We start from the raw sequence: 26,131 nt of genomic DNA on the forward strand, positions 1-26,131 counted from the left end.
ATTCTTAGATAGCTGTTGACCCTAAACAATCCTAGGCCCAATTAAGAACACTTTTTCTTGTGCACTTCAGAATGCATTGGGGGACTATGCTCTATTTCTGCCAAGGGTTTCGTCCAACCCTTCGTCCTTCTGTTTCATGTTTCACTGCTCATTTGTTCCAAATCACAATTGTATGACTTGGGGGGACTTCCACAGGTTGCTGTATCAGAGGAAACAGACTCTGAATGAGGACTAACATGCTGCACGCTGAAGCAGGAAAGGTCAATTACCTGAAAATGTGAAATTTTCATTTTCATAATATAGATGTTGATTCATGTGCCAAATACTATGTGTCACATTTTTCCGTCAAAGATGTAAATTTTTCTACATATTCAGCCTGTAGTTAGTGCGAAACCATTGATTCCATATAAAAGTATTTTCAAATTTAAATAAATACTTATGATGAAAAAATGCCTTTTGAGCAATTTAATTGGGAAATTATTGTGTACAATAATTACTAAAAACATTTAAGTATGTTTAAGGGGCACTATAAAAGAAGCATGAATAACTAAAATGAGGGGGGGGTTACACAATTGTTTATACCAACGTACTTTTTAAAGATGTTTACGAACACAAAGGCCATCCCCCCACTGATTCGTAAGAGCCATTTTTCTGATCAGAGCATTCATAATTCATAAGCGTGGCTGGTGGAGCAGTGGGCTGATGCCTCCTTAAGTAACACCAGCTGCCTGCAATTAGTGCAGGTTCACGTCCCACCAGGCTCAAGGTTGACTCAGCCTTCCATCCTTCCGAGGTAGGTAAAATGAGGACCCAGATTGTTGGGGGCAATTAAGCTGACTTTGTAATAATGCCGCTTGGGGGGGTGGAAAGCCCTAATAAGCAGGCATATACATAGAATGAAGGCTACTGCTAAGCTTGTAAGCCGCTCTGAGTCTTCAGAGAAGGGCGGGATATAAATGGAATTAAAATAAATAAATAAATAAATAAATAATTTCCAATCAACACTAGGAATAGACAACATAAACATGCCATTTGTATTAAAATATCAAAATATGCTTTTTATTCATTCTTGAACACACGTTTAAAGTTCTTATTACAAAAATATCATCATTTAACTTCTAAATGGGGCATTATCTATTGCACAGTTTGTGACACAGATTTATAAGCCTCTGTGATTGACACGAACAGTTTCTCACAACCTGTTCAAAAAGTTACAATCCCAAAATGACAAACCTGGGCCTTATTAATTTCCAACTTAGTAGCAACAGAAGACATCTTCAGATGTGTAACGCAACATATTTATTAGTCTGTAGCTGTCTTTGCCCTGAAGCAAAATAAGGAGTAACTAAACACCAAACCCTGATTTGTTTCCAGCATGCTTATCACTCTTTAAAGATGTGCAGGCGGCCACTGGAATTCCCACCCGCAACAATGTACCTGGTGGGGTGCCAGGAATTGATGGAACAAACCGAGTTAAGATAATCCTCACTCAGAAAGGAATGCAGCAGCTCTCCGGTGGCGTGAAAGGCCTGGATCTCCCTCGGCCGTGTCATGCTCCCCACCACAAAACAGTCATCCCTTTTGGGGTCCCAAACTGCCCGGAACCTGGTCAGCCATCGACCAGTGTTGTTGTTGTGCCTGTTCAGAAAAGGCAAAAGAGACATGCAGGGTTTGTTCACTTGCCCTTCAAACTCCTGAATGACACTTGGATGCCATGAACTGTTCACTGTGGAAAATTTTGTTCATTTAGGCAATTTCATTCATTTAGTGACTGTTCAAAGTTACAATGGCACTGGAAAAAGTGACCTATGGCCATTTTTCACATTTAGAACCATTGAGGTATCCCTATATTCACGTGATGAAAATTCGGTTGCTTGGCAACTGGCATGTATTTATGACAGTTGCAGTGTCCTGGGGTCATGTGATCATCTTTTGTAACCATGAAGCCAGATTCTTTCATAATCATATTACTAACTTAACAACTGCAATGACTCACTTAACAACTGTGGAAAGAAAGGTTGTAAAATGGGTAAAACTCATTTAACTGTCTTGCTTAGCAGTGTAAATTTTGGGCTCAACTGTGGTCATAAATCAAGGACTACCTATACCAAGTCAATCTCCTTGTCTTAACTCACCGAATAGTTGTGAGAATAGGAGCTAAAGATGACAAACACTGAGTTCCAAAGATCCTGTAAGGCAAAAATGAGAGTTTAGCCAAAAAACAAATCCCAGCCCCTGGATTAGGTTTTAGGGGAGTAGGACCCAAACCCTAAGATCATTAGCTGCTGTCTTACATGCCCCCCTTCATCATTTTCATGTTATGATATACATTCTTATTTAGATCTTTTGATAAAGGAAGGTTTGTGCTGGGGACATTCTAATCATCCATCTCATTTTGCACAAAGATTATATCAAAACTTCCTTGAGGATCAAATATTTCACCTCTTCCGGAGCATCCCCCAACAAGAAACCGATACAGCCACAGCATCAGTTGGTTAGTATTCCACTATTCCCACCCCTCCTGTTTGGCTATTCCACTGTCTTTGCTGAGGGACCAAGTTCCTGATAGAAGACTTGCTCATCCAAATTGAGAGCTCTTTCACAGTCAGTTGACATCTACTGTGGAAGTGACAAGTCAACAACCTAGTCCACAGGTTGATTCAAGAAGAGAAGTACCCCCTTTGAAAAGTAAAATCGCCATAATGATGATAATGCGACACTGACAGCAGGCAGGGAGAACCGGGGCCTTGGCCTTCTTTCCCAAAGAAGCAACAGGCTTCCATTCAGAGCTCAAACACGGAAGATTCAACTGCTCTTTCCTCAACCTCTCATTTTAAAGCTTCAGACCTTTGCAAGCGGAAGAAGCCATGATGATTTTGAACCATGTTGACCAATTTCAGGCCAGAGGCTGCTTCCCTTCTCCTGCCTATTCCCCACCCCCAATTCCCCTCCTTGCCTTCCATTTCCCACCATGCAACAGGGCGGAAGCTGGAGTTATTCCTACTCCAGCATTCTTCCCACTTGCCTACCCAGCCTACTCGTCCAACAAAAAGGCCTTAGAGCATGAAGGGAAAACTAAGAGCTGATTTCAGGACGTCCCTGACAGGGGAGTGTGAACAGATCCTGGATGATGAGAGGGGGAAATCAGGGCAGAGCTTGGGTGTGTGTATACAAGCCCTGGTATTTAAACTGCTCTCTGGCTTTGACAGTGAGCAGCAAAGAGTCCTGCACTGCACAGATATGGAAAAGCCCCCCAAAGGGCCAGATCAGCCCAAGCAGCTTTGCTCCGGATGGAATCAGACAGGGAGAGAGGAACTGAGAACAGCTGCCAGGGGACTGGTGCATGTCAGGCGTGAAACCCCCCAAGTCAGGCAGGCAATAAATCTGCCAACCTCCTGACCCAAAGAATAGTCAACCAGTAAGAATGAGCAAGAACTAAAACAAATCCCCCTAAGATCAATAGATGAATGCAAGGCTGTAATCAAGACCGGGAGGCTGTGAGCAGAAGAAACTCAGGGGACCTGGGACCCTGGAGACAAACAGGGGGAAAAGGAAGGGGCGGACGGAGGTGGAAGGACGTCAAGGCCTTTCTCCTCCCTGAAGCTCTTTCTGCCCTCCTGAATGCTTTCCCCCACTGAGTTAAATCCCTAAAAAGGTGTGGGAAAGGGGGCAGGCACAGCAGCCAAAGAATGCAGGTGGAGACCCACCCCTGCCCATGGCACAGACAGCAGAGCCAGAAAAGCAACCCCAAACCTCAACCCCCACCCCTGGATACCACAAGGATAGGGCAGCATGGGGAAACTGGTATTTGATCTCTGCATGTTTGCAGCAGCTGCTCTGGGAACGAAGCTAGTAGAACCCTGAATGCATGAGAGGGCCTCCTCAGGGTGCCTCCGGTCAGAGAATGTCGACTGGTGGCCCCCAGGGGGAGGGCCTTCTCTGTGGGCGCTCCGGCTTTATGGAACCAACTGCCGGTTGAGCTCCGGACGGCACCGGACCTTCGCTCCTTCCGGCGCGGTCTGAAGACCCATTTATTTGAACAAGCTGGTCTGGCCTGATGGGGGACGTTAGGGTTTTTAATGGGTTTTTATACTGTTACTGTTTTTATCTGGGCAATTGTTTAATTCTCTTTTAATTTTTGTATTTTCTATTTATATATGCCCTGTTCACCGCCCTGAGTCCTTCAGGAGAAGGGCGGTATATAAATTTAATAAAAGAAAGAAAAGAAAGAATTTGACAGGCCAGGATCCTGCCATGGGGAGTATCAGGTCCCTCCGGAAAGGGGAGGGGAAGCACATATGAGTGTGGACTGAGGATGTTCCTCTACTCTAGCCTTTGTTGCTGCTTTCGCTTTGATGTATTTGCATGGGAGTTGAGGGGGAAACTCCTTCAGAGCCATCTGATTTCACAGGGCCTGGGAAACTGGCCAGTTATCACCTTTTTGGCCAGAGGTTATCGCAACATCTTCACACCAGCGGATTGGCTGCTACTGGACTCAAGGCGTTGGAGTGAGGCTGAAAAAAACGGGACTTTTAGCTTAACGCTCAGGGAATATCAGATTCTGCCTTTTTACTCTGCAATCACTTTCTCTCAAAGATCCTCTTTGAAACAATGCTGGTTTCCTGAGTGTGCTTTCCTAGGGGAATAGCCGAGGCAGGTCCTTACAGAAAGAGAGAGGACTCCGGTATGAGCAGCCTTTTAAAGGCTGGCTTCTCTCAAGGGTGAGGGCAGCCTTGGGAATGTTTACCTGCTACCCCCACAGGAAGTGTATAAACAGCAAAGTAGGAACTGGGAAGATACCGTGATACCTAAGTGCATCTAAAACTGCAAAACAGCGGTCACTTGGTATCCCAGAACTGACTGGCTCGGGCGTATTGTGGGAAGTGAGGAGAGCAAGGCTGGACTTCAGTTCTGGGATAGCACACCATGAGGGCAGAGGAAGACACGTTGAGGGACGCTGACTAGATTGCTGGAGAAGGGGGACACTGGTACCTCTTCCATGTAGAGATTGGCCACAATGGGGGACACGGAAGAGGTAGAAACCAAAGCCCTACTGGTATAGGCATGTGGAGGATACTTGGGTCAAGATTAAAACACAGGAATTGGAAGCATTCACCAAACATATCAACTCGGTGGACAGATACATCAAATTCACATGTGAAGAAGTGAAGGAACATAGTCTAGCCTTCCTGAACTATGCTTATGCATTAAGGAAGACAGAAGCTTTAACACTGAAATTTACAGAAAGCCCACACACTCGGATCAATATTTACATTTTGATTCTCACCACCCACTGGAGCTCAAAATGGGAGTTATCAGAACCCTACACCACAGAGCTGAAGGCCTGCCGACCAGCAAAGAAGGAAAAGAAAAAGAAATAAAACACATCAAGGAAGCCCTCAGAACGCGTGGCTATCCCAAGTGGGCCTTCATCAAATCCCAAAAAAGACCCAGCAGGAGCTCCTCTGTAACAGGTGTGAAGAAAACAATAAACGAAGCAACGTAGTCATTCCATACGTTGGAGGAATATCGGCAAAGCTCAGGAGGATCGTCAGCCAACACAACATATGTGCACACTTCAAACCTAAGAGCACACTAAGGCAGAAGCTTGCCCACCCCAAGGATAAAACACCCAGACACAAACTGCACGACGTAGTATATGCAGTACAAGGCGGTGAGACGTGTGCAGATCTGTACATTGGGGAAACAAAACCTCTTCATAAAGGCATGACACAACATAGGAGAACAAACCCACCGGGACAAGAGTCAGCAGTCCATCTGCATTTAAAAGACAAAAGCCACTCCTTCGAAGACAGCAAAGTCCACATTTTGGACAGAGAGGAGGCTGGCTTGAAAGAGGGGTCAAAGAGGCCATCTAGGTCAAAATCCTCTTTCAACAGAGGGGGAGGGATCTGACATCATCTATGTCTACAACACACTCCTTTCAGCAGTTCCAAGAAGGCACCACACCCATTTGCACCACTCAGGTGGCCCTGAAGACAGATAAGCCTCCAGGTGGCCTCAATGACTTGCTAAAAGAATGCAAGTGAACAGCTGTCTGCAGGAGTATAAATCTTTCCATTCCCCACCATCCAGTCAGAGCTTCATAGATGAGAAGCAAAATGTCTTCAAAGAAAAACAAGAAAGTCCAGCTGCCCCATGAAAAAGCATCTTTGGGATAACTATGACCTGGATGACTGAGAATCTCCATAGACCTTGATCTCTATGTAGGTGAGGATCCTCTTAAGATGGTTCGTCCCATTGCCCGAGTTTTCTGAGCATTTGGGAATTCCCTGATGGTGCAGCCTCCATCCTGCTTGATGTCAAAATAGTTTTCTAAGCTGTCAATCCCTGCTGGCTCCAGGTTTCTTGGAGCAGCTGAAGGGAGCAAAACAACACAGTGAGCAATCCTGGTAAAAAGCGAGAACCCCACCGCTGAGTGGTCGCATGTGCCCACATGTGGGCCCCCCCCCGTGGCAACGGGTTCTTCTCCCCTTTTCCTTCAGCTGCAGATTCTATGCAAGTCCATCCAGAGACGTTCCCTTGGGGCAGATGCCAACTGGTCCCAGATGGGGGAAGTGAACTCGGGCACCTCTTGCCCTGTGAACTCATATTTGGACTTTCCAGTTTGTGGAATCTGATGGTCAACGGTGGAACCAGAATTGCTCGATTCCTCACAATATTTACAATAAGGGTATAAAGGTATGTTTCTTGAGTCCTCTAGCATTTCACCACCTCATCTTTCAACCGTGTTCCTTTTTACATGGAAACCAACAAGCTCTTTTTGTTCTGCACACATTGCAAAGAAAAAAGAGAAACTGCTGTGAGGGCAAATCTGTCTCAATAGACATCTGGTGGTATGAGGGTTACTTGGGCAATTTTCCTGGACTTTTTGTCTTGCTAAGTAGAATATTTTGATAGCAGAGTTGCAGGAAAAAATTTAGAAGGCAGACTCCCAAAAGCAAAATCTAATACAAAGCCAACTCACACATACCTCAGTGTATCGTCAGCACAAGTTGTCACTATTCTGTTTCCAGTCACGGGTGAAAAATAAGCCGAAGCAACACTCTTGGTATGCCCATTGAGAGCAAGTACTGGCTGACTTCTGCTCTTCAGGTGCCGAGCATCATAAATGCTGACGTTTCTGAAACAGCAATGGAAACAGGATATTTACCAGGATGGCACATTTTCTTCAAAGATCAGAAGATCCTGCGTACGGAATCACCCCCCATCACTCCTGAGAAGCGGGACTAAGCAAAAAGAACGCACATCTCTTCTCACAGAAGAGAATTCAAGTTCCTGGTTGTGGGGAATCTAAGCAAGGAAGCTCTTCAGGAAGACCCTCTGGGTCCTGGGAGTGAAGAAATAATGAACACATTTTTAGAATTTAATGGGGACGTCCTCCTCATTGCTGCTTCTTTCCTACTTTCCCGTGCATCCCCTGCTTGGCCTACATGAAGTTTGTGCTTTTTCTGGTGTGTTGCATCAACAGCCTCACTCTTGTTAAACAAACGTTGAGGTATGTGATGGAGCTGCCAGCTGGGTGAGGGCTTTGGGATGAAGCCACAGGGCTGGGTACTCAGAACTGGAAGAGTGCAGAAAGGGAACCAAGGACTACATCCAGAGGAGTGACACTGAAGACAGTCACCTTCTCTATGGATTACTGTAATTTGCTTTACGTGGAGCTGCCTTTGAAGACCACTCAAAAACTTCAGTTGGTGCAAAGTGCAGCAGCCCACAGGCTTGCTGGTTATGACCATGACACACTGCTGCTGGGAGGAGCTACATGGGTGACTGCTATCCTTCTGAGTACAACCCATGTCTGGATGGGACCTAGACCAGGGGTGGCGAACCTGTGGCAGCCGTGCCACAGGTGGCATGTGGAGCCGTCCCTGTGGGCACGCGCACCATCACCCAAGAAGGAGGCAGGGCCAGGCTGCCCCACCCACTCTCCACGTGCTCCTGCGCTCTTGTTCTCTTTCTCTCTGCACTGAGTCAGGAAGCAGCTGCACAAGCTGGGCGGATCCAGGCTGGACGGTGAAGGCAGCTGCAGCACGAGTCCAGGTAAGCCTCCGGAGCAATCCCCCCCCCCGATCATTTTACGATGCTCCAGCGGCCCGATCCAGGCATTGGAGGCCTGCAAAATGCTTTTGCTGCCCAGATCTAGGGCTGCAGAGTGATTTTGCTCCCCCCACCTCACAGCCGATCTGGGCAGCAGAAGCGGTTTCAAAGCTTCTGGAGTTTGCATCCATGGCTGTGGGGCGATTTTACAATGCTCCAGAGGCCCGATCCGAGCATCGGAGGCCTGCAAAATGCTTCTGCTGCCCAGATCTAGGGCTGCAAAGTGATTTCGCTCCCCCCCTGGCCGATTTTGCAGGCCTCCGACACCCGGATCGGGTCGCTGGAGCATCGCCCACTCGATGGCCACATCCCCGGCACCCAGTGATGCATAAGTGGGTTTCGGGTTGCAGTTTGGGCACTCGGTCTCAAAAAGGTTCACCACCACTGATCTAGACCATGGCATCTATAAAGGTGCAGGTAGTCCTTGTTAAGCGAGCAGTCACCTAGCGACTTTTCAAAATTATAATGCCCCCACCCAAAGTTTCTTAGGGCCCAGTTCCAGAGTTTTGATGCTGCACACACGCCTGCACTCATGACTGCATTTCAGGCAGTTGGCAAGCAGTTCTATGACCAACTGCAGCATTCCATGGTCATCTGACCATAATTTAAGTTTTTTTATGGTTTCCAGCTTTTTTAGCAAGTTTCTGATAAACCACCCACAAGAATTTGTAGCTTTGCTTGATGCCCATGCATTTACTTAACGATTGCTGTTTAAGTAACTCTCATATTTAGACTACAGAGAGTAAGAGGAGAAAGGTTAGCCGTGTCTCCTTTTTGAAGGCCTACCATAGGGAAAAGGGTGTGGATTTATTTTTCAGCTCCAAAGACGGGCCAAGAACTTACTGGTGTAAGCTTTACAGAGGGAGAGCCAAACTTAAAATAAAGAGCAATTTCCTGATAGCAAGAACTATTAAACAATGGAACAGTGGAGTCAAGAAGGCCCATCACTGAGTGTTATCAAGCAAAGGTTGGGCCACCATTTGCATGAGATGCCTTGGAGATCCCTGCTCTGGCAGGGTCAGGACTAGAAGACCTCAAAGATTCTTTTCCATTCTGATTCTGTCAGTTGCTCAGTTATACTTCTGATTCTGTTTGTAATAGGTTCACATCACCCTCTCCCACTGTGGGGACCTTCATATGGAAACACATTGTGCAAAAGTGGGTTTTTCTGGGACATGGGGCTGGATTGTTAGATAGTTTTTATTTTGTAACAGAGGAGACAAGCAATAATTCTGTCCCTGCATATTTTCTTCTAGCAGGCCTTGAGCTGGGAGGGAGGAAAGGATCTTATGAGGGCCTAGCTTTGGAGCCTCGGCACTAGTAATCTCATCAGCAGATAAAGTTCTTGGTGCAACGCCCCAGGTAAGAGGCAAAACAAGTTCCAATAGCACTTAGCACTTAGACATACACTGCTTCACAGTGCTTTAGAGCCCTCTCTAAGCAGTTTACAATGTCAGCATTTTGCCCACAATAATCATTTTACCGACCCCGGAAGGATGGAAGGCTGTCAACCTTGAGCTGATGAGAATCGAACTACAGGCAGCCGGCAGTCAGCAGAAGTAGCCTGCAGTTCTGCATTCTAACCACTGCACCACGCGGTAATTCTTATTCATTACACAAAACATTTTTCTTTAGATTCTATTCTAAATCAAACGGGTGGCCCTTCCCTGTTGCTACCAGCCTAGCACTCTTGCGTCTGTGTGGAAACCTACCTTTCCCCAGCAGCAACAAAGTACTGTCTATTGACAGGGTGAACGTGGACCGTCCTGGTCTTTGAATGAAGATCTACCGAGATCTCGGGGGATGGTACTGGTGTTCTCCGATCCACTATGGCTACCCTTCCATCCCACATGCCTACAACCAAAGTAGAGGCATTGCTTGCCAAGAAGTCAAATGAAGAAAGGCTGTGGCTCTCATTTCGGTAGATCTGTGAATGAAAGAGAAGTTTCCATTTAGAATATGCTTGAGGCATTATTCAGTCTGAGCTACTGACTTGATGCCTGCATTTCGTAATAGCTTGAAATTAAACTTCCATCTATTTTCAAGGCTCACTTATAGCAATCAAAAGACTGAGAAAAGCAGGTTTTCTTGCAGACAGTTGGGCTTGCCAAACAGACAATAACAGTCACTCTCTGAGTCAGAAAAAACTAAGCCCAGCTGGAAGTGGTCACTTAGAACAGAGGTCCCCAACCTTTTGGGCACCAGGGACCAGTTCCGTGGAGAGGTTTTTCCACGGACCGGAGGGGGCTTGGTTTCATGTACTGTCTGCATCCCACGGATGGGGCTTTGCTCGTTTGCGCAGACTGGTTTCTGGCATGCCATGGCCGGATGCCGGTCCATGGACCGGGTATTGGGGACCCCTGAACACAACTCTCCAAAGTGGCCTGTGATTATTCTCTCTAGAGCCCCAGGCTTTGGTCTGTGGCACTCTCCTTCCAGCAGCAGCAATGGCTGTCCCAGGCAGATGGGAGCAAGCTTCTTTTCAGTTTCACCTGCGTCCAGGGACAGGGAAGAAGAACAGGAATGGCAGAGCCCAACCCAGGCTCCACTGTACCTGACAGAGTCAAGCTATGCTCCAATTGCTAAGGGAACAGCGCTGTCAAGACTCTTCAGCCTTTCCCTAAAAAATAGGTAAGTATAAGGTTACTGAGACGCGGTGGCTCAGTGGGTTGGGACGCTGAGCTTGTTGATCAGAAGGTCGGCAGTTTGGCGGGTCGAATCCCGAGTGCCGCGTAACAGAGTGAGTGCCTGTTACTCGTCCTAGCTTCTGCCAACCTAGCAGTTCCAAAGCACGTAAAAATGCAAGTAGAAAAATAGGGACCACTACGGTGGGAAGGTAACAGTGTTCCGTGCACCTTTGGTGTCTAGTCATGCCCGCCACATGACCACAGAGACGTCCTCGGACAAGCGCTGGCTCTTCGGCTTTGAAACGGAGATGAGCACTGGCCCCTAGAGTCGGAAACGACTAGCACGCATGTGCGGGGGAACCTTTACCTTTAAGGCTACTATAACAGCAGACAGAGGCCTGGGAATAGATCGTCCACAAGGGTTAGGGTCTCTTCCAAACATGGCATTATAGGATTTCTAAGATTATTTAATGACTGAAATATTCACCTCCTCAAAAATTCTTTGGGTTACATCTCCAGATCGTAATGAGCCATCGTGACTGAGAGATAAAAGATGAGCAGGATTAACAGGAGAAAAGTGCAAACAGCTGACTGCCTGGCTATGGGGTATGAAGACGTAGGTTCCATTTTCTAGACCGCAGTCCTGAAAAACACAAACCAGAGCAGCACCACAATTACTGTCCTGCTTTTCACAATGAGCAACAGAAATCATAGTAGGAAAAAGAGGAATATGTGACAAAATTAGTGGACCAGAGGAATGTTGTGGATATAATTTACTTGGACTTCAATAAGGCATTTGATAAAGTAGACCACAACATACTACTTGATAAGACAGAAAAATGTGGGTTAGATAGCATCACCCCGATGGATTCGTAGCTGGCTGACCGGCCGTACTCAGCATAGGGTCCTCAATGGAGCTGCATCTACATGGAAGGAAGTGTGTAGTGGGGTGCCCCAGGGCTCTGTTCTGGGCCCAGTGCTCTTCAACATCTTCATCAATGATTTGGATGAGGGGATAGATGGGGAACTCATCAAATTAGCAGATGACACCAAGGTGGCAGGAATAGTCATCACTCCAGAAGACAGGTTTAAGAGACAGGAGGATCTGGACAGACTTGAACATTGTGCACTATCTAACAAAATTAAATTCATTGGTGAAAAAAGTAAGGTTCTACATTTAGGCAAGAAAAACCAAATGCACAGGTATAGTATAGATGGTACCTTGCTCAATAGTAGTGACTGTGAGAGGGATCTCGGACTCCTAGTGGACAATCACTTAAATATGAGCCAGCAGTGTGCTGCAGCTGCCAAAAAAGCCAACACAGTGCTAGGCTGCATTAACAGAGGGATAGAATCAAGATCACGTGAAGTGTTAATACCACTTTACAATGCTTTGCTAAGGCCACACTTGGAATCCTGCATCCAGTTTTGGTCACCATGATGTAAAAAAGATGTTGAGACTCTAGAAAGAGTACAGAGAAGAGCAACAAAGATGATCAGGGGACTGGAGGCTAAAACACATAACAAACAGTTGCAAGAATTGGGTATGTCTAGTTTAATGAAGAGAAGGGCGAGGGTGACATGATGGCAGTGTTCCAATATCTCAGGGGCTGCCCCAAAGAAGAGGGAGTCAAGCTATTCTCCAAAGCGCCTGAAGGCAGGACAAGAAGCAACAGATGGAAGCTAACCAAAAAGAGAAGCAAATTGTTCTGACAGAACAATTAATCAGAGGAACAACCTGCTTCCAGAAGCTGTGAATGCTCCAACACTAGAAGTTTTTAAGAAGAGACAGCCATTTGCCCGAAATGGTTTACGGTTTCCTGCCTGAGCAAGCGGTTGGACTAGATGACCTCCAAGGTCCCTTCCAACTTTATTATTATTATTGATCATTGCACAGCCAGCCAGATGTTCAGACTGGATTTGGCATTTTTGTCTACCTATCGAGTCCTTACCAAGGACCTGGGATAGGGAGATATGGATGTTTGATGGTATTACAGATATCATCGCAGGCTGGAAGCATTTCCTAGTTAAGGCCACCTTTTGCAATTGACTAATGGCGAATTTGTCAATGCTGATGATGGTGTTCAAGTGGTGCTCCAGTTGTTTTGGGATTGCACCCAAGGCGCCTATTAGTATTGGTACTAACTACCCTTGCTTGCCTTTGCCACAGTCTTTCTATTGCTATTTGAAGGTCTTTGTATTTTGTGATCTTCTCCAGTTCTTTCTCGTCTATTCTGCTGTCTCCAGGCACTGCCACGTCCACTATCCAGACTTTTTTGTCTTTCTTATCGACAATTGTTAAGTCTGGGGTGTTATGTTGCAGGTGCTTGTCTGTTTGAATTCTGAAGTCCCAGAGCAGTTTAACTTTATCGTTATCATTATTATTTTCTCACACAGGGACATAAATGCTGCGATCCAGCCAGAGCGCCCCACCCAGGCCCAAGGCAGGTGCTTTCAAAAAGTGGCAACGTTTCACTTTTTTGTTTTGGGTGATCCAAAAGAAAAAAGCCTTGATAGCAGAATGCTTCTATTTTTCACTCAGATAGTCTGTGAGGGTAGTGCATTCACCCCAGTGCTCCTTGATCTCCCAGTGGCTTTCAAAAAAGGTTATCATGGTATTTTTAGGACCTTCTGTGGGGCTTGAGATTTGGGGCACCATGTTACAGCAGTTCGCCTTTCTTTGGGGTCAGTTCCAGGTCATGCCTTCAGACTCTTACCTGTGGAGTGCAGATAATCTTCAACTTATAACTGGTAGTTTTTGAAATTTTGAGCCCAAAATTTCTGTTGCTAAGTAAGATGTTTGTTAAGTGAGTTTTGCCCCATTTTACGACCTTTCTTGCCACAGTTCCTAAGTGAATCGCTGCAATTGAATCTAGCTTCCCCACTGACTTTGCTTGTAAGAAGCAAAAGGTGATCACATAACCCCACACTCCAACCATAATAAATGCAGTCCAGGTGGCCAAGTCTGAATTTAGATCACATGACCATTGAGATGATGCAATGGTCGTGTGAAAAATTGCCATAAGTCACTTTCTTCAGTGCCGTCGTAACTTCGAACAGTCACTAAATGAACTGTTATAAGTCAAGGACGACCTGTACCTCAGGGCATGATGCTCTCTCTTCTCCTGATCAATGTCTACATAAAGCTGTTGGAGGAGCTGATCCTCTAGTTTGAGGACCAGTATCATTACTGTGCTTCTTTAAAAATATTTTTGTTAGAATTTAACATAAAAATACACATTCAAATAAAGATCAGAAGGGAGATGGGAAAGAAGTATAGGTTAGAAAGAAAAAGAAAAAATAGCAGTGACTTTGACTTTTTTCGGTGCAGTAGAATATCACACCTCAACTTTTTGCCTTACCTTTCTAATAAATACAAGCCATTTCTATACCAAGTGTCATCCCTCAGCTGATGGTGGCCAGCTGTACATCTCCATTCTGGGCCAAACAAGGGATGCTGTGGATTTTTTCGGTCCCCTGGATGTGTGGACCCTCCAGGTTTAGTCTTGAAGATGGTTTGTACTTCTCCAATCAAGACAGGTGCACAATCTGGGATCTCCTTGGACTTCCAGGTCCTGCTTTAAGAGAGGGCAGCTCTGTCCCAGAGCCTGTGCCCCCTGCATCCGGTGGGCCAACTGAGCCTGTTTTAAGATTAGGAGATCCTCCAGAAAGCCTCTCATGCCCTAGCCCAGGGGTAGGCAACCTCGGCTCTTTTATGACTCATGGACTTCAACTCCCAGAATTCCTGAGTCAGCTGACTCAGGAATTCTGGGAGTTGAAGTCCATGAGTCATAAAAGAACTGAGGTTGCCTAACCCTGCCCTAGCCATTCCACAGTTGGTACTATGTGCTCCATATAGCGCAGCTTTTAAAGAACACTCTGAAGCTACTGCTCATGTAATACCTCTGTCCTATGAGCACCACTGGTTCGAGTGGGCTTCCAGATGCAATTCAAAGTGCTGCTCGATAAAGTCCTTCATGACATACAGCCAGAAGATTTTATGGATTGCCTGTCTCCAGGGATTTCTGTTCATTGGTGAAGTCAGGCAGAGAGGGCGTACTTTGCTTTCTTTCAGTCACACCCATGTCATCTATCAGGACCCACAGAAGCTGACCAGTGCATTTGGAAGCACTTAGAAAAACAAGGTGATTACCAGAAGCCACTGTGGATTAGTTAAAAATAGGTCATGTCAGTAAATCTGTCTTTTTGGACAAGACTAGACTAGATGATCAGAGCAAGGAAATGCTTTGGATGTTGTACACTTAGATGTCAATAAGGTATCTGACAAGGTTGACAGTAACCTGCTTTTTGATGAAATGGAATTATGTAGGATGGGCAGCCCCACCACCAGATGGTAGTTCTGTGGAATATTCGTCTCCTGAATGGATCTGTGTCTACAAGAAGGGAACTCAGCCAGGGGCATTTTGAGGTTCTATCCAGGCTCCAGCCTTCTTCATCACTATTATAAATGACTTAGATAGGGGACAGAAGGATGCTCAGCAAATTTCAGAGGACACATAGCTGGGAGAGACTGCTAACACTTCAAAAGACAGTCTCAAAAGGATCTTGATAGACGAATGTTGGCTCCTATATGCAATTCAGTGGGCAAAAGTATGAAAGACCCTACTTTGAGTAGAGGAAACCAGATGCACAGCTATAAAAATAGACATTTAATCACCGGAAATGATAGTTCTATGCGACATTGGTCAAACTGCACCTAAGTACTATGAGTACAATAGAAGGGCAGTGAAGAGCTGGAAATAATGGAGGGAGGGAGGGAGGGAGGGAGGGAGGGAGGGAGGGAGGGAGAGAGAGAGAGAGAGAGAGAGAGAGAGAGAGAGAGAGAGAGAGAGAGAGAGAGAGAGAGAGAGAGAATGGCAAGAGGCTTGCAGACTTCCAATACTCAGAGCTGTCAAGGAAAGCAGGTAAAGAAAAACGAGTGACTGAAAGCTTTACAGAGGGAGATCCAAACTTGCAATAAGGAAACCTTCCTCATGAAGACAATCATCACACCGTGGAACAACCTGCTTCCTGGAGTGGTGGCTGCTTCATCTCCGGAGCTTTCCAAGCAAAGTCCGGACAGCTCATTTGGCTGCCATGGTCCAAGCATCATTTCCTGAACAGGGGAGTAGGAACAGATCCCCAAGGAGTGTGCCAACCATCCCGTTGGCATGTGCAGCCAAAGAAACTCCTGGGACATCATCTTACCAAGAGTATAACTTTACTGATAGATCCATATAAGCACAGTAGAAGCAAAGACAGTTCTGAAGATTTTGCAGAAGAAACGGCAGTTAAAAACCCCCATTTTCTCCATTTCTTTTCAAATCACAGAACCTACATTTCTTGGAACAGTGTTTCTCAACCTTGGCAACTTTAAGATGTCTGGACTTCAACTCCCAGAGTTCTCCAGCCAGCACAGCACAGCCTCTTCAAGTTGCCAAAAGTTCAAACCTCTTTGCTTGGCTATCAAAATCCTGCCAAGCGAGAGGGAAACGGAGCCGTCTGATTGATCTGAATAGCAAGAGGGCCACATCTGAGTTTCATGAACCTTGTTTCTCTAAACATTCAATTATTCTTACCTAACATCAAGCCTTACTTTATGCTACCTTGAAAGCATAATAAAAACATTGCTACAAAGACAGTGAATCATGAAGTACTTACTAAATCCCAGAGGCCAATCTGCCCCCACTTGTCCCCAGCTGCCACCAGAGTTCTGCTTTCAGATGGATGGACAGCCACAGAACAAATCCGGCTTTTCACCACTTTCGCAACATGTTCTTCTCTGAGGACCATCCCACGGAGATGAATTTTGTAACTGGGCCAAAATAATGAATATGTTAGTTTAAACACAAAGCAAGCAAATTTTTAAAAAAGCAAGTTAGAATTAGTTTCAGAGTTACCTTTCTAAGTTACATGAGCTTTTCTCACTCTTCTTTCCTTCCACCTAGTTAATGGTTGGAAAACGATGCAGAAGTTATTTACATTGTGTGCGGGCACTTTCAAACTTACTAGTGAATTCTAAAAATACCTGGCTTATTTTTGCCCACATGTTGAGAAATGTGTCAGTTTTTGGCTCCTGAACAGTAGCAATCATTGGATGAGGTCCAGGTGGCAATTGGGCCTTTCAAAAAAGAAAAAGATATATAAAACAGTTAATTGTGTTGTATATTATCAGTGAGGTTCACAGAAAAAGCAGCAAGCAGAAAAGGACAGGTTTTGCTTTGTTTGCACAATCCAAGTCACTTGAGCAAAGTTAAATTTAAGATGCAGTCAAAGCAACTACATGAGTATCAGTGAAGCGGCAATGGAAATCCAAGACCATCCATTAGGACTGGAAGTCCCTACAGAGGGAAACTCTCAATCAGAAAAGCTTTGCCAGCCAAAGCGCAGAAGCCCCTAATGTGTCTGAGTCATCCAGAGGGCCAAGCACAAGCGCATCTTAACCTGCCGCTCTCCCCTGTGGTCCTCTTACATGCTCCTCTTCCACAGGAAATTCCAGCTTTGCTTCTGGCTCCGGGAGGGGAATGCCCAGTGGATCTATTCTCTGCAAACGCATGGATCTTCGACAAGTTGTCTTAGTTTCTGCCTTTGGAGACTTAACTCTACCAAGACAATACAAGTGAACCTCTAAATCTTGTGCTTCAAGAATACATTCACATCATGAAAACATTTGCTTATGCCCTATTGGTATTTTCAGTTACTTGAGTTCTCGCTGTATTTTCTACTATCATTTCCTCCCTGTGACATCACACAGGCTGCTCTGTGCTACAATCTGAAGATGAGAATTCAGTATGAACTTGGCTAGTTGAGGCTGGACACCTGCAGCTCTTCCCCAACTGGCTAAGCAGATGAGTGTGGATCATTTCCACTGGGGTACGACACAGAGGGGGCTACCAGATTTCTCCAAGGATGTGGTCCTCCCTAGAAAGTGAATAATTTCCTCCAGGACCATAAAGAAGAAAACAACCTTAACATAGTATTGCTGATGCTGCTCAAAATATTCATTCACAATTCTTAAGAGTGGGATCTGTAGTAAAAATATGCGTTTAAAAGATTCTTGGACAGATCCATACTTTTGTGCTTCTTTCTAAATAACTCTTTTCCGGCTAGTCTTCATGCATTTTTCACTGTGAGCTGCAGAGGGCAGGACAGTATTAAAAGAGCTTTGAGTTGCAAGTGTCCAGGAAACCACCAGGTTCTGTCCCCTGGTAAGCAGAACTCAAGGCTCAGCCCACAGAGATTCACCCACCGTGAATACCTCCAATGAAAGGTACCCAACACCTCTCTGATGCAGGATGCCTCTTATTGTTTGGATTCTTTCCTAACACTGAATTCGTATCTGCCACCTTATAATTAATATCTGATATTCTGTATCTTTCACTTCAAAATCCTGACAGAGAACAAGTCTTGACCTTCCTCTGCAGTCTTTCACCTGTTTGAAGAAAGCTGTTTACTGAGGTGAACGAGAATTTGTGGGCCCTTTACCTGCAGTATCATGAGCTGTATCAAAGTACTACTAATAGAGATAGAAAAGAATGGACTGTGGAATTTCTCTAACTTTTTGTTCTGGTTCACAAGTGTATTAGACATTCCTGACCCATTTTGGATCACCTGTGAATTTTACAAACATTCTTCCATCTCCTCATCCATAGTTAAAAAAAGTTGGAAAGTTCAGGATCAAGGGCTGTATTCTATGATAGTCTATGATTATCTGCTTTTAGGATCAATGAGCCTTCTCAGAGTATGATTTCTGAGTCAACTATACCAAAATGTCCTCCCATCCAACCTAATTAGCTTTCTAATCAGAGAATGACACACAGTATAGTGTAAATGCTTTTGCTGAAGTCAAGGCAGGTGAGGGAGATGGGTGGTTTCTAAATTTGACAAATAAAATGTTTCATTCCCAGTACTCATAATCAACCAAGCAGGTTACTTGATCATAAAGATTAATCTTCCTAGACCAGTTCTGCATAAATCCATGCCAATTTCTGATAATTCACGAACTGCTCTAGAATCTTCCAAAGAACAGGTCGAAGTAACCAACTCTTTCTTTTTCACCTTTTGAAAACAGGGCCATCAGTCCTTCTCCATTGTTTGAATTATTTTCCAGGATGTAAGAACAATATAATGGGTTTCAGCCATTCTACTAACTAGATTTTCTATATTCTTGGATACAAGAGGTAGCCACATCTGTATCGCTATCATCAGTCCTATCCTTTCACAATTCCGAGTGACCAGCATCTTTGGGAAAAGCCTGAGAAAAACATCTAGCATAGGCTTGCCAGATTTACACCCTACCTTTCTTGAAATTTATTTGATTTTGATAGCTGTCCATCTCAGTGACTCCACTGGAACCCTCCCTTCATTTTTCTCCAATAAGGAGTGTTAGGCTGGGTTATATGTTAGGCTGGGTTGTGAGAGCAGCTTCTATGACCAATGGCAGACTTGAACTCAGGTCTTCCTGGTTCTAGACAAACAGCTACTAAGCCAAACCACGAGTTCCAATATTTGTTAAATGTCTGTAAGGGGCATTTTGCTGCTCTCCTTAAGCAAGCAATACACAGATTCTTTTCCTGGGTTTCCTAACACCACCAATATACTTCCAATCTACTGATAGTTTTCTCTCTTTGTGCCTGCAAACCCCCCCCCACTTATTTTTGAGCTTCATTAAGCCACCTTTGACCTTTTTCTTGTCCTCCAATTCCCCCCACCACCCCAGCTTTAAGAAATATCATGAGTGCTGCTTCCCAGTCATTTGTCCTGCTTTGGGATCCTAACAGGCAGTTTCGTTTTTTTTGAAATTTGGTATGTATATGAGTACATTCAGTTTAGTACATTCATGTGATTCCCATTATTCTCTTGTAAGATAAGCATCATTATGCCAAGACACAAAAATAGCAGGGGGGCAGGGTGGGGGAGACAGAGAAGAGAAATGTGCCTTTTTCTCGTTTCCACCCACTTGATGCATGCTTACTCCAGTCCATCTTACTCCAGTCCATTCTTACTTCCACACTGTCCTTACCGCTTCCTCTCTGAGGATCTCAGTAACTTCATGTAATGATCCTGACTTTCCCTTTCCTTCATATTTTGCAATTCATTCTCTTTAGGCAACTACCATCACCTCAGCATAGTTCTACAGTGTTGATTATTCACTTTTGTATTCAGCCTCTCTTCAGTATGTGCTTACCACAATCAAAGTGTTTTATATTTATTATTGAGATTTAAGTTCTGTATAAAATGTAACCTTTTAAATTTAAGTTTTACTTAATTTTGGGTACCACAGATACCACTGGAAGGGTCAGTCACCGGCCAACAAGAACATTTCCCATGGTGGGGATGTCTGGATTAATTTTCTGTTGGGATTGCTAGGTATCTGAACTCTGCCATGGGTTAATGTAGTTTTACCTCTTTATTCCTGGTGTCTTCTTTTTCAAGGTCATTTTACGAAGTCTGGCAGCTGACTTGAAGGAGAAAAAGAACAGAGAAGCATGAACTCTCAATGTTTCAACACATTTTAAAAAAAATTAAGGTATTTTTATTCCCCCTTTGTTATTTTTATAAGTAACTCAAGGCCTAATACTTCCTCCTTCCTCTTTTCCTCATGCGAGGAATAAAAATTTAACTCTTAAGGGTGTTGGAAAACAAAACAAGTTTTATTAAAGCTTTTGCAAAAGATGGTGGAACTTTTGGTAATGGCAAATCCCAGTGTCCACACTTGAATCAATTTTTGCATAGATTTTTACAGCCTGTCCCGTGTATTAGCCACGTCCTTCCAAAGTGAGCCCAGTTGATAGGCCCACCTGGTTACATGCTTTCTGACCACCTAACAACCATTACAATTACCAAACCCTCCAATTATTAGATCAAAAGCCCCTTTTGTTCCTGTCTTATCTTTGCTCCCTTTCTATGGCATGATTTGTAACATCCTTCTAATGGTGTAGCTTTATCCACAAGGTGAACTGTTACCCAAACTGGATAATTGCAATTATAAAGTAGTTATGTCTTCCCTTTTTTATCTATAAGAGTGCCTGCTTTTCATCTAGAAGCTAACAGAGTTCATGCTTTGGTTAAACATGGCTGCACTTTGGTTCATAGTTATACTTTAAAATACCAACTCTAGGCAGTTTTTATAAAGACTACACCTTATATAAATTGAATATGTTATGCATAAGCTATATGCTATTCTACAATAGCGTGCACTATTCTAAAAGTATGCTTTAAGTCAACATATATAATTCCTCTCTATTCCTTCTATGTATCCCCTTCCCTAGAAGTACCTTAGCTAGGTGCCTCTTTATGCCTGTCCCTTTAACAGAAATGGCAAATTACAACATGTGCACTTCCCTCCCATTCACAACCACCACCCTGCGAGGTGGGTTGGGCTGAGGGAAGGTCTGGCCCAGTCACCCAGCTGGCTTTCAGGCCTAAGGACCACAACTCACGTCTCCTGCGGACGCCTGTTAGGCTAAGGTGGAACTAGGCCTCGGAGTCTCAAGGCGGCGCCTTCAGGGTTATACCAGGAGCCTCTAGCCCCGGAGCAGCTGGAAATGTGGCCCCACAAGGTGGCCAACTTTCGACATCCTGATGTGACTTAGATGCATATGGCAGGGGTCGGCAACCTCGGCTCTTTTATGACTCGTGGACTTCAACTCCCAGAATTCCTGAGCCAGCATAGCTGGCTCAGGAATTCTGGGAGTTGAAGTCCACGAGTCATAAAAGAGCCGAGGTTGCCTACCCCTGCGCTATGAAGTGTGGGCGGCCCAAGGCGACGCCTCTTCCCTCAGCGCGGCCCAGGCAGCCACGCACCACCCCCGTCTGGCGCTCTTAATTTCGCAAACTCAGGCCGGCCCTGAACGTCGGGCTGTTTTCCACAAATCCCGGCTTGCATCCGGGCGCAGTCAGCGAAGCGGTCCCGCAGCTGCAGCGCTCCTTCCGGGCAGGGAACGGCCCGTCCGCCCCGCCGCCGCGCAAGGCAGAAGGCGGGCAGAGCTTCGCCTCTTCCCGGCCCCGCCAGGAGCCCCTGCGAAGAGCAGCCGGAGCGCCTCCAGCGCCTCACCGACCTCGAAGAGCTTCAGCGAGGCGAAGAACCGCGCGTTCTCCGAGATGTTCCTCAGCCGCTTCCTCTCGTAGGCCGACAGCTGCGCCGCCTCGCCGCCCCGCGGGCAGGGAAGCGGGCCTTCGGGCTCCTCTTCCCCCTCCGCTCCGGCCCCGCGGAGGCCCGCAGCTCCCGCGCCCGCCATCCGGCCCGGTTCCCGCCACTCCGGCAGGCGCGTGCGCAGGCGCGGAGGGCCCGGCGGGGGGGGGGGCTGCTGGGGGCGGGGCCTCTCCGGCGTGGCCGCCCTCGGGAGGGAGCGCGGCCGAAGGCGTCGCCTGCTTCTCTCCCTCAGACGGAGCCTCGCCTGCGACGGGGGCAAAAAAGGCCCTTTGCCAAAATTGGGACCCCCAGCCCTCCCCCTCCAGGCCGCCTGAGTTGGATAGGCCGCCCTGGGACCCCCGTCCCTCTGCCTGAAGGGCCCGCAGGGTAGAAGGCCGAGCCCATGATTCCCCCCCCACCCCAAGCTGTTGGCAACCTGAAATTGAGGACCCAGATTGTTGGGGGCAATAAGCTGACTTTGTAATAATGCCGCTTGGGGTGTGTGTGAAAGCCCTAACAAGCAGGCATATACATAGAATGAAGGCTACTGCTCAGCTTGTAAGCCGCCCTGAGTCTTCGGAGAAGGGCGGATATAAATGGGATTAAAATAAATAAATAAATAAATAAATTGAGGTCCTCAATGAGCCCTCCCCCTTCCTTCCACCGGACCTGACCCTTGCCCTGCCTTCTGCCCCCCCCCCCCCCGCTGTTCTGGCCCTGGAGAGGCGCCCCCCCACCCCAAGACTGGTGGCCAGCGGGCAATCTCTTGCCCAACTCCCTTGCTCAAAGGGCTGCTGCTGATCACTGCCCTCACTTGGGATACAAATGGTCCATTTTAATCTCTCTCTACCAGTTAAATTTCCACTCTCCCGCCTCCCAGACATTCATTTCGTATTTAGGGGATTCATAGCCACGACTCAAAAGCTCTCTTATGCAACAGCTCACAAGAAGTGACTTAATTTAAATGCTTTACTTCTGTACAAGCAAGTTACAAAACATGAATACTTAATATAAAAGTCAATGAAAAATTTAATACTTTTATGCCGAATAGCATTTAGAAAAACGAGAATTAACTTTTAAGGGCATCACAAAAGTGTGTAAGAAGGTTTAAGGTATTGTCTGCTTTGGGGCCTTGGCAGTGCCATGATTCCAGGCCTCTTGGCAGCTCCTGGCTGGCCAGGAAAAATACAGGAAGTAGAATTTTTAGAACCAGACTTGCAGGCTTTGGAACTCCTAGGAAGGGAGAAGAACAAACAGGCTATTAGAGCATCTTCATATATCTTGTTTCAAAAAATCACAGGGGCTTCTGTCAGACAGTTTAGTTAAATGGTCAATTGTAGACGGAGAAAGGAAACATTTACATAGCGACACCAGCAGAGACTGCTTTTCCCATCACCTTTTCTGAATCCTCAGTGCTCAGGTGGTGTTAATACTTCTGTGGCTCTTACAATGGGGGGGCGGGGAGGGGGGGGAAGGAGAGGCACAGCTAGTCAGTGGCCGTGTTAAAGAATTCCAAAGTGATTGTCAATGACGGAATTCAATGTTAAAAGGTGCTTCATTAGCACTGTCACAGTTTGATTCAACTTTTATGAAGAATTGGAAAACGTACCTCTTAGAATAAGCCTGCTGTCCCCCAGATCCTTTTTTTTTCTTCGATTCCCTAAAAAAATGGGACTTCTTCCTCTTCCTTCCCTTGCCATTTTTGGTTTGGAAATAGCTGGATGTCGTATTCGTTGCTTCTTCCTCACCTTCACTATCACATCTGCTAGCGTCAGTCTCCGTGGCTGTGAGAAGCTTGTTTTCCGCTGCAGAGAAAAACCCAATATTCCTTAATACAAACTTTTTTCTTAGTTTGGACAGCATTTCTGCACTAGGGGTCCCATTTGCATGACTGCCACCAAAATACTTGAGGAGCTTGTCTAGGCCAAAGCAACTGAGGTGTGTTAGTGATAAGGAAGGAAAAAAGTCAACAGGACAGAAGTTAATGTTTTAGCACGATTCTGTGGCAATGGGACCAGCCAATACATTAAATAAATGAAGTTATTTAAATACCTGGTAGTATATTTGAACAATACTTCTGCATCACTCCTATTATTTCTGCTCCATATTTCTCTAGTTTGTCCTCTGTCACACCATCAATCTGAAGCAAAACTGCTGGATCTGAAGACAAAGTCTCTGGAAAAAAAAAGAATCTCAATATGGCTTTCTTGGCATCCACAATACGAAACTGGCTTGTCATCCCTATCTTCCAAGAACTTTTTTTTAACTTCCCAGTTTAGGCTACAGTACAATGTTTCGATTCCAAGTCTAACCAACCAACCCTGCTTAGCTTTTTTGAGATCAGCCAAGAGGTGCTAAATGTTGGCCACCTCTGTAAAGGACTCCCTGTTGACATCATTGAACAGGATGTTACTCCGCTACAATACAGAAAACCCTTCCCATTTCTGACTTCAGGGATGTGAGTTCCTGACATCGAAAGTTTGACTGATTTTTTTCATTGAGCATATTATCACCCTGATATTGCCTGAAGGTCATTAGAGATGAAGAAATCTGCATGAAAAGGATGAAAAATGGCTATAGAAACAGGGCACTTTGAAAGCTGGAAAATCTGGAGACAGAGAAACATTACAACTCAGCATCCTATCAAGTAACAGATTTTTTAAATGTCGTCAGGTATCATGGCCTTTACTTTTGTAATTCATACTTATGCAGAGAAAACAAGTGAGAAAAAAGGTGGAGATGGCAAATAAAGGAAAATAAAATAGCGAGGATTGCTATTTGAACAAGTGTTGCATTTATCATACATAAGCTGAGCATTGCACTGAAGTGTTGGAAATTATACATTTGGTATGTCAGGTGACTTGATAGCAATAACACGCTTGTTATTTTTATTGCAACACGTATGGTAGGGCTTATCCTCAACTACATCATACACATTTTTCCCATGAAGATATAGATTACCTGCTATTCTTTTTAATGTGGCAGTGTTAAAAATATTAAAATAGTGGATGTTAAACGCTTTCCCAAGGTTTTTACAGACATCTGTGAGTTCAGAGAGGCATTTCTTAATCATCTCTTCCCGTAGGGACATCTTGGTCTCCAAAGCCCTCTGCTTCCGAATGTTGCTGGCACTTTCTGTTTCACAGAACTCCACCTAGGGCACGAAGTGGGTGTACAATGAAAATAAGCATGCTTCTGAAACATCGTTTACAAGAGAGGAAAGAAGAGGGAACAGTCCAGCACAACCGATGGCTGACAGCAGGAACCCCCCTTTGCTATTCTGTGTCTCTGAACCATCCCACGGCAGCTTCAATCCATGCTCAGGGACAGCTGGGTCTGCAGTCACGCACCTGCAAGAAGCCATTCAGCACAGCACCAGCTTTTTCCCCCAGCTGGATGTACGCTATCGCTTGATCGTTAGCACTAATGTACAGGTCTTCGTCCAGAATCTTGTCCAGCACCAGCTTCCTAAAAAGTCGCTCGGCATTATGGCGTGAGTAGGCTGCTCCCTGGCCAAAGAGACCACGCTGAATCTTTGCACTTCTTGAACCTGGGAAAAGGAGGAGAGTATAGCACATTTTTATGCCCAAGCTGACTTATCATTTTGAACGTTCTCGGCCCTTCTTCAGAAAGAACAGGCCCCAGGATTGGAAATCTCTGGCACTGTACAAAAGGGTAGGGTCCACATCTGGATATAACCAGCTGTGAAGCTATGAGCGAGTGTGTGCTGACTGGGCAGCCTGGAATGCGCACCTCTCTCTGGGTTTGCCATAAGAAGGGGAAAAGAGCCCAGCCCCTCCGGACTCCTCCTTTCAGCCCCCCTCCCTGCTTCCTACACAGGTAACCAGGGCAGCCGAAGGGACTACCCAGTCCCTCCTCTGCTTCTCTGTGGCTGAGAGGAAGCGCCCTCCCTCCATCCCACAGGCAGATAGGGAAGGAGGGATGGCCGTTGCTAGGGCACAAATTCCACTCCACCACCTCTTGTCACGTGAACAGACTGCTATTTATTTATTTATTTATTATTGTGACTTATATGCCGCCCTATCTCCCGAAGGACTCAGGGCGGCTAACAACAATAAAATACAATAATACAAAAGTTAAAAAGTAATTAAATTAATAGCCCCAGTAGAAAAGTTAAAAAAAAGTTAAAATTAAGTTAAAAATTAAAAACATTATTAAAATCCCTGTCAGTCCAGGTCAGCCTGATGGAAAAGGAGTGTTTTGAGGCCGCGGCGAAAGGACCGGAGAT

General features: G+C 45.5%; 2 protein-coding genes across 4 annotated transcripts in view; both read right to left on the bottom strand.

Annotated features, from left to right (window-relative positions):
• Positions 1–993: 993 nt before the first annotated feature.
• WDR76 (WD repeat domain 76) lies at positions 994–22,006 on the bottom strand. The gene is made up of 11 exons (XM_083370938.1): positions 21,809–22,006; positions 20,154–20,209; positions 17,221–17,350; positions 16,777–16,869; positions 16,649–16,692; positions 16,410–16,563; positions 11,236–11,391; positions 9,834–10,048; positions 6,995–7,144; positions 2,136–2,189; positions 994–1,638 (listed from the first exon to the last, which is right to left on the bottom strand). Exons 1-11 carry the CDS (start codon positions 21,986–21,988, stop codon positions 1,383–1,385), a joined length of 1,488 nt encoding a protein of 495 aa, XP_083227064.1. The 5' UTR covers positions 21,989–22,006; the 3' UTR covers positions 994–1,382.
• An 833-nt stretch (positions 22,007–22,839) lies between these two features.
• Positions 22,840–26,131, bottom strand: part of BLM (BLM RecQ like helicase) — a 31,387-nt gene continuing 28,095 nt past the window's right edge. For 2 of the 3 annotated variants that reach the window (XM_083370921.1, XM_083370920.1), the window contains exons 17-21: positions 25,233–25,432; positions 24,844–25,036; positions 23,935–24,057; positions 23,492–23,687; positions 22,840–23,115 (exon numbers count right to left, since the gene is read on the bottom strand). In XM_083370921.1, the coding sequence (XP_083227047.1) occupies positions 22,968–23,115; positions 23,492–23,687; positions 23,935–24,057; positions 24,844–25,036; positions 25,233–25,432 (860 nt within the window). In that variant the 3' untranslated portion in view covers positions 22,840–22,967. Of the gene's footprint in view, positions 23,116–23,491; positions 23,688–23,934; positions 24,058–24,127; positions 24,433–24,843; positions 25,037–25,232; positions 25,433–26,131 lie in introns of those variants that run through there. The other variant, XM_083370922.1, reaches the window with a different exon arrangement.

This window comes from Vipera ursinii (assembly GCF_947247035.1).
Source record: "Vipera ursinii genome assembly, chromosome: 11".
NCBI lineage: Eukaryota > Metazoa > Chordata > Lepidosauria > Squamata > Viperidae > Vipera > Vipera ursinii.

Coding starts and splice junctions, on each gene's coding strand:
- WDR76 (XM_083370938.1), bottom strand. CDS start 21,988: ATGGCGGGCGCGGGAGCTGCGGGCCTCCGCGGGGCCGGAGCGGAGGGG. Junction 16,693..16,776: donor TGTGGGCAAAAATAAGCCAG/GTATTTTTAGAA, acceptor ACCATTAACTAG/GTGGAAGGAAAGAAGAGTGA. Junction 16,564..16,648: donor AGCTCATGTAACTTAGAAAG/GTAACTCTGAAA, acceptor ATTTTGGCCCAG/TTACAAAATTCATCTCCGTG.